The sequence below is a fragment of the Amblyomma mixtum genome, chromosome 1 (genome assembly GCF_055824585.1).
Source record: "Amblyomma mixtum isolate Tamu chromosome 1, ASM5582458v1, whole genome shotgun sequence".
Lineage (NCBI taxonomy): Eukaryota > Metazoa > Arthropoda > Arachnida > Ixodida > Ixodidae > Amblyomma > Amblyomma mixtum.
The window spans coordinates 44,391,215-44,398,839 of record NC_143012.1 but is presented as its reverse complement, the minus strand read 5'-3'; the positions used below and the strand labels follow the sequence as shown (position 1 = coordinate 44,398,839).

Here is a 7,625-nt window from a genome sequence, read left to right as displayed (position 1 = left end):
TTGCCCCACAATCTTGCTGGCTATCGGCGGAAGTGCTTCACGAAACGCGGAGGCAACACGGTCCTGTGTTTCCTCTAATACTACTTTTGCCTGTACACGAAAGTACGCAGTAAAAATAGCAGTAACTCCCCTCCCCATCCACCTCCAGCGGGCTAGTCCTCTATGGACTATTGTCTAACAGAGACCCTTGCAGAGCTCTCGACTATGACATTTATCACAATGCAATTACTCAGATTTATCACAGGAGTGTACCATTCATTCGTTGCAGAATAGTGCGTATTAACACAAAAGTCATGACGGCAGTCCTCCAGCCCAGAAGCTACACGAGAGGGCTTCCAAAAGTAGCAGTTTATTGCGTTCACTCTCACCCACAAAGAACTATATGACACGGTGGGGGCGTTACAAAACAAGAGTACTTGGTGGTCGATCAAAAGAATGGCTGCCGCTCTTAATTTAAAACTGGCAAGTAATCGTCTACATGAGGCGGCAAAGAAAGTACAATAATGTGGGAGCAATCGCGACTGGCTGCGATCATTGGAGATGAGTCTGGTAGGATCTCGCTTCATAAACAAAAATGAAAGCTGAGTGCCGCTGGCTTCGAGCGACAACAAACAAGGAGTACAAAGATTTGAGGCAATGCCTAAGCGAAAAGCCGTCTCAGTAGCCACGCCCATCTGTTTATGACGGCGGCAAAATAGGAAAAGCCTGCGGTCCGAGATTACGGGTCAGTGTAAAGAAAGGTGGTTGCCGTTAACTTTGCAACGTCATACCCTCCTCTATGCCGCGCGTCACATCACAGACAAAAATCGTAAAACTAAAATGTCCACCCCCCCTCCCCCTTCACCCATCAAAATTAAAATCGGCATGCGTATTAAAATCTGAACAGCACATATATTGCTTATGTACAAAATGGATAAAAACTTCGCACAAAATACAGCGCCGGTCCTTTGGTTAAAGAATGACATGCAAGGCAGGCACAGTTGTCCGATCAGTCTGTCAGCCACCGTAACAGGGCTATTACAAAAGGTTTATTCTCTTGGGGCGTTGCTTCTTTTATACAAAGGGCGATTAGAGAGCTAAGACGATGCAATAGATAACAACCTAAGGCCCAATGGCGGCTCATCGCTCCTTAGTAAAGCGGGCACTAACAGCTCTTATCGCCAGTGGATGCACTGGACATTAAGGGCAGAGAAGAACTGCACCAGTTGAAGCACGGTCGTTAGTTGTCATCTGAACCGGCTGTCAAGTCTGCGGCCTCTGCAGCATTCACCGCATTTCCACCGAGAACAGCGACGCTTTGATCGTCCTCCGAGGTCACGGGCCGCCAGCTTCCATCGGCTTGTAGCACCACGGCGTCACACTGACTGTCCGCCTTGTTGAGGATGTCCAACGTAAAGAGGTCGACTCGGATGTCTTGGACGAGGACTAGTTCACTGCAGACAGGACAGCGCCAGGTAGGGCGCAGAGTGCACTCGTTGACACTCAGGTAGGCGTAGGCGTCGAAGCACTGCACGTGACGGCAGCACACTCCTCGGCTAGGTACCTTCATCTTGCTTCTCTTCAACGGGCAGAGTAAGGACACCTACGTGCAGGAAAGGAACGACAACATTCTCTAAGTGTTCTTGGTGCATTCTCTAAATATTCTTGGTGCATCCTATGTGCAGTCTATAAGCACTCGCATATGCCACAAGTGACGGGAATAATTCATTCGAGCTGGAAACCCGTTATTTCCTTCTGCTTTCGCAGGAGAGGTCAACCAGAAAAGGCTTGCAGGTTGGGAAGAGACTACTGATGGATTCCCGGTTGTTATTTGTCTCGAACATCATCTCCTTTCCTATCGTGAGCCTATACCAGGGGACAGGGATTTAGTTTGTAGCGCTGAGATTCATTATCTCCTCTTTTGCGCCTTTCTGTGCTGTCGTCCGCAATAAGCTACGTCGTCGGCAAGCCGCCACAAATGACAGATGGCGAAAATAATGGAAAGTAAAACACTTAAAAACAAAGCTCTTATACGCGATTATGAATATCCTAGGCAATCCGCCATCAGCATGACGTGAGCTGCGAACGTAAAGACATTGTGTACGGAATGATTGATCAAAAAACAGTAAAGGCCTACTGAAATTACTCGCATCCTCCGTAAATAGTTCACAGTAAAACAGCCTGGGAGCATATAATGTTTGATAAGGCTATACGTTTCCTCTATTCATGAACTCGTTCATGAACATATGGATTCTTGCGCCTACGGAAATTACAGAATCACAACCTCGTTGTGCATGTCTTTCGTTCAGTGATTGTTGGAGGCTTCCCTCACAAAATCTGCGAAACCTCGAGCGTCCTGTACTGAATGACGAATAATCCTCTGAAACCAAATAATGAGCCAGTTGCTATCGGGATAATAAAGAATATTCCAAAAGAAGCCAGCCTCCACACTTAGTAACAGTCCGTATTTACCACACTTTCTGACAGGCAGCGTTCACAAAGCTTGTTCATAGGGACAAAACGCGCAGATACATTTAATGAGTCACCACTGTACTCTGCATGTGTTTAATCACATGGTTTAAGCTGCACTGAAACAGTTTATACATTCTTTATAAGCCATCAATCGCCAAATGTCGCTTACAGCGATAAACCACACGCGTCTGGTGCGGTAGTACGCATTACCACTTGAGGGGGTTACATTACGTGATCGAATTTGGGACGCTCAAAAATTAATTTCTCGGTGGCCGAAGTGGACTTATCTTGCAAGATTTCTTGTATCTGAGCTGGTGGGTAAAACCGGTCGTGTTTCAATTGAGGTACAGGCAGCTGTGTCCTCACAGAATAGCATTGGCATTTCCCTCGATTCGTTCCTTAAGCTCTGACAGGCTAACCTAGAATCGATAATGGCATTAAGGAGCGAGCGCGAATATGTGCAAAAGAGCAGGGTTTGTAGAGGCTCCAAAGTGGTGCTATACGTGTGTGACTTGTACCTGACGAGCTTTGGAAGGAAGGTAAAGGATGCCGTGAACGACGACCGCGTTCTTATCATATACAAAAACGGTAAATCAAGTGCTTCGACCTGTCAATCGAGTTTAATAGCTGGCAAGCGTGTTGTCACTATAAAAAATTGGCAGAGACTTAGCTTGGTTAGGCCTAGTGAATTGCGAAAGCAAGGACGATGAACTCGTAGATGCAGCCAGATCAAGAGATGCTGAACGCATTCGCCTGGCTGTATAATATGCCCGCCGTTTAGCTAAACTTTGTTCCCTCTCTTCATCCGTTTCTTCCACACGCCGGCGCTTCTTAGCTGTAGCACATCGTTGCAGCTTCACCTTATTCACATCATCCGACATATCGTGGAGGATTCGCTGGGACGACTGCGACGAGCCGAGTTGGGGGGCCGCTTTTCAACAGCTGGCATGACGTCACGTAGAGCGAGCGCCTCCCCCACGGCAGCGGCGAGTGGAGGATTCGCTGGGACGATCGCGACGAGCCGAGTTGTGGCCCCTCTTTTCCCACAGCTGGTATGACGTCACACTTAGGTAAATGGTGGATTCTCTTTGATGACGGCCAAGAGCGGAAACCTCGAGCAGTATTCCTTTCGCAACAAAAGGGGTCTGGCAAAGGTCGAGTTGCCAATCACTCTCGGTACCCCGAAGCAGTGGCATGGGCCCTGTCAAACCATGGTCTGGTGCTCCGCATTACAGAGCTGTGTGATCAAGGTAGCCATGAGCTACAGCAAACAGATACGCAAATTGAAAGAAGCAGGCTGCTCGACCATCTTATAGCTGCCATCAGCGAAAAAGTGCTGCAAAAGTTCAAAGGCCAGCACAAGTGAAAGAACACATCAGACGGCGCCAAATACATGAACCAAATGTTGTCTTATGTGGTGTTGCTGTATATCAACATCCACAGCATCACGAACAACTTGACAAAATAGCCTCGGCGTCAGAGTCATGTGCTCTGCCCATAGGGGTTACTCGATGTGGCCCCAACACAACGGAGCACAGGTACGTCGCACTTGCTCGATAAAACACGAAAACGGATTCTGCGCCTACAAAGAGGGTATCGTGCAGAAGATACCGTACTCTTGTGGGTGACACTGTATCGGCCAAATTGGCTGACTAAATGGCGGAGCCGGAGAACACCTGGCGTCACTCAAAGGGGCCCCTCACCTAGCAAACATTCCCTGCATTATCGGGACCTATAAATGCAATGTAAAAGACAGTTAGGTCACGGTGATTGGAAAGAGGAGCGACAAGCCGGTGTGCGAGATGAAGCAGACAGTGGCGATAGATTATGGTGGACCAACTTGCTTCGATATGCCTTCAATCAATCTGACAACAAGAGAAACGGGATTATTGCGCAGAGCTTAGACGCAGAAGTTATGCTTCATCACATATAAGGAAGAACACAAGAAATTACGTCACGTCACCCATATATATGTTGCCTCTCCCGTGAGTAAAGTTGTTGGTAGTGTCAGCGTTGTGCTTCGTCTTTCATGAGTTTGTGTCGATTCTCGTGCTCATGCCACTTAAGCTATGCCTTTCTTTACGTGATCGTGCGACATGTGTTCGAGAGTGATAGTAATATGGACGGCGACTGTGACGCAGCGACAAATCAGAGTAATGCATGACACCAAATAAGGTATCGCAGTTTACCCCAAAGAGCCTGCGCAGGCGATTCATACGCTGGCATCGAACATGAATGACAGCATTATTGAGGCACGCAAATAAAGTAACGTGTAGTTGCGAAGAAGCATGCAACTTGAAAAAGCACTAAAGTTCTTGTGAGCCAGAGCCTTTTTTTTATGAGTCATCGAAGCTCAAGTCCAGTATGTCTATCCAATTTTTCAATCATTCCGATGATACCAGCACAAAAAGCCAAACTATTAAAACTTCCATGTCAGTTTTTTATGACATTCAAACCACCTGCGTGTGTGGCTGCCGCTGTAGCTTCGCGTATTAATTTCCCACCTCATTCTAATCGTTTATCTTTCCCAGGAACTGCAGCCTTACGGGTTAAATTATGTGTACTACTGCCGAAAAGTCAGCGATGCTACCCCTATGTGCTCGGTTTAGTTTAAAGCGAAAAGGATTTCCCGTCCGTATACCTTCCTCCACCTTACCCTTAGTGTCCGCCCTGAGCACCCATGCACTGGAAGAGCAGATATTAGGCATCTTAAGGGCACTAAACGTAGCAACTGGTGGCCACAAATATTGCAATTCGCTGCTATATTTTAAGAATTAGGACAAGACTAACTGGAAAAAGTATGATTACGTCGTGTACGCACATAACGCAGAATAATTCCTACTGCTTAAAACGTAAAGAGGTATGCGTACAGTTGGGTGCAGAATTTCATGTGAGACGATGCTTCTGATTTCAAAGAAATTTTTGCAGCCTCGCAGCGAGAAACTGGAGTTAAGTGCTCGACGCCTCTGCTCGCAGCACTAATGCACTGTCTTTTTAAGCTGTTTTCCTTGCTTATGCCTTGAAAAGAATTCCGCTTACGTACCGCGTTCCTGCGCGCCATAAAGTGCGCACTCCACGCATTGAACGGTCGTAAACATACCTGCGAGACCTTCGCTGTGAAGCCTTCAGCCTGGGCAGCGTTGCATAAGAGAAGGGCCTTCGTGTACGCCTGGGTATGCGTGTAAGTGGAATGTTCGTCGCTCGAAACTAGCAACTCGTCTTCAGAGATCTTCTCAACTTCGTGGACGTGGACCGTGACGTGCATCGGGATAACCTCGCTCCAGAAGGCGACGCTGTTCCCGGCTGGCAGCGTCAGCAGAGGCGTGATGTTCACTATGGTGAAAGGAAGGCCTAGGAAACCGCGACCGTTGATGCACATGGTAACAGCGAATCTGTCGAGAAAATACCGTGGCGTATTTAGCTTGAAGTGGACGAGCACTAGAGTCGGATGATCGCCGCCCCTAGCAGCAGGAGCCAGTCCGGCGTAGAAGGCGAGATTTGGTAGTCGAATCGAAGGGACTGCATTAAGCGAGACATGGTTGACGGAGCGGTAGAAGGGCTGCACAGGAAGCATTGTACCGGACCAGTGCCTCGAATGTAATGCGTCGTGGCCGTACGGAAACGCTGTATTGAAGATAGGCTCGTAACTATCTCCGGAAATAGGTGGTGACATTGACTCGTTCTTTTGGTTGCACTTCTGTTGTCATTTGCACGGAATCTTATCATTTTCTGTTTTTCCACTTTTTGCGAGTGACGGGAAGAACGCCTCCTGGTGCGGCGAGCGTACTTCCGAATAATCAAAACCCCACGGGCGATAACAGGAAGCTTGCCGGTGCCGCACGTGGCTGATCTTATGTTCTGTGAGCGATATTTGAAGATGATGATGAGGACGTCATCAAGTTTAATGGCACATACCCACAGCGGGGGTTGGCCAGGGTGCATAGCGCGCAGCGATATCCTCTATGCCGTTTTTTGTCATGACAGCAGCCTGTGCGCGCTGCAAATTCGACGACCGACTTGTTTCTTAGGTAAAAATTTTCCGCATTCCGTACACGGATTGGGTGATTCAATTTACTACCATGAACAAACGTCGACTAGAGGCCTGCGCGACAACAGATGCAGACAGCTCTGTAATTTGCCCGCGACTCGATGCCGCCCTTAAGATAGGGATGGTTGGCCTCCTGTACTCTAGCATGTGATAGCGAAATGAGGCGATCGCTTGCAAACAGAGCACTTTGGTTCTAGATAGCTTTTCTTGTGTCCTGGTATAGTGGTGTTTGCGATGTGGCAACCTTCCAGTTTATTTAGTAGTAACGCTCGAGCATCCAGTTCCCCGTCCCGCTAACGTGCTTATCTTTAAACCTAACAATATTTCCCGCATGCGCACGAAGCACAGGCAAGGAAGGAGCCGTAGGCAGACGCGATCTTAGAGCTGCATACAGCCCCCTCTCTTTCCTTCTCTCTTTGTTTATTTCCATCATTATTTCATACTTAACTTCTTCCTTTGTGTTTCATTTTGCTCGTTTCTTTTTGTAGTCAGAGCAGCATTACCCGTTAGTCTCGCCTTTATGCTGTGGGCCTTCGGCGCCACTTGTGTGCACGCGCGAAGAACCGAGTGACGTCACAGCCGCGCAGGTGGTGCGCCGACGCCGCTCGCCTCCAACAGAGAGACAGACTGCGCATGCGCGACACCCATCTAGCGCGCCGTGATCAACTGAGCAAGCGCGGCAAGCAGAGGAATAGGAGGGCGGTGCATAACTGACGCCGGTCGCCTCCGACCGAGAGAGAAACTGCGCATGCGCGACACGCAGCTGCCACGTCGTGCTCTACTGAGCGTGCGCGCCAAGGGGAGTAGGAGGGCCACGGTGTATAACTGATGGTGGTGCGGCAGTGGAAAAAACACACTGCCATGGGTACCAAGGAGAGCAACGCCACCGCTGTGCGGCGTCTCGTCTTTAATGTCTAACATGTAGCCATGACGATAAGCAGAACGACTAGACGTAACCAGGAATATACCCTACTTCTCGCTACGTATATCCTCGCATAGCTGAGCTAAGCCACTGCAATTTTTCTCTCTCCCTCTTTTCTTAATCACGATGGTTAACATAGGTGCTGGCAATCACCTGGAGATAGCGACCGAAACCTGCTGAGCAGGTTTATTGATCTACGAACAA

At 48.5% G+C, this 7,625-nt stretch overlaps 1 protein-coding gene across 1 annotated transcript; it reads right to left on the bottom strand.

The window, feature by feature from the left end:
- Positions 1–1,219: 1,219 nt before the first annotated feature.
- Positions 1,220–6,025, bottom strand: LOC149366191 (E3 SUMO-protein ligase PIAS3-like). The gene is made up of 2 exons (XM_089569771.1): positions 5,552–6,025; positions 1,220–1,582 (listed from the first exon to the last, which is right to left on the bottom strand). Exons 1-2 carry the CDS (start codon positions 6,023–6,025, stop codon positions 1,220–1,222), a joined length of 837 nt encoding a protein of 278 aa, XP_089425897.1.
- Positions 6,026–7,625: the final 1,600 nt, after the last annotated feature.

What these genes read in the sequence shown, in the direction of transcription:
- LOC149366191 (XM_089569771.1), bottom strand. Translation starts at nt 6,025, where the DNA reads ATGCTTCCTGTGCAGCCCTTCTACCGCTCCGTCAACCATGTCTCGCTT. An exon ending in TCACAGCGAAGGTCTCGCAG is followed by an intron (nt 1,583 to 5,551) that starts GTATGTTTACGA and finishes TCCTGCACGTAG; the next exon opens with GTGTCCTTACTCTGCCCGTT.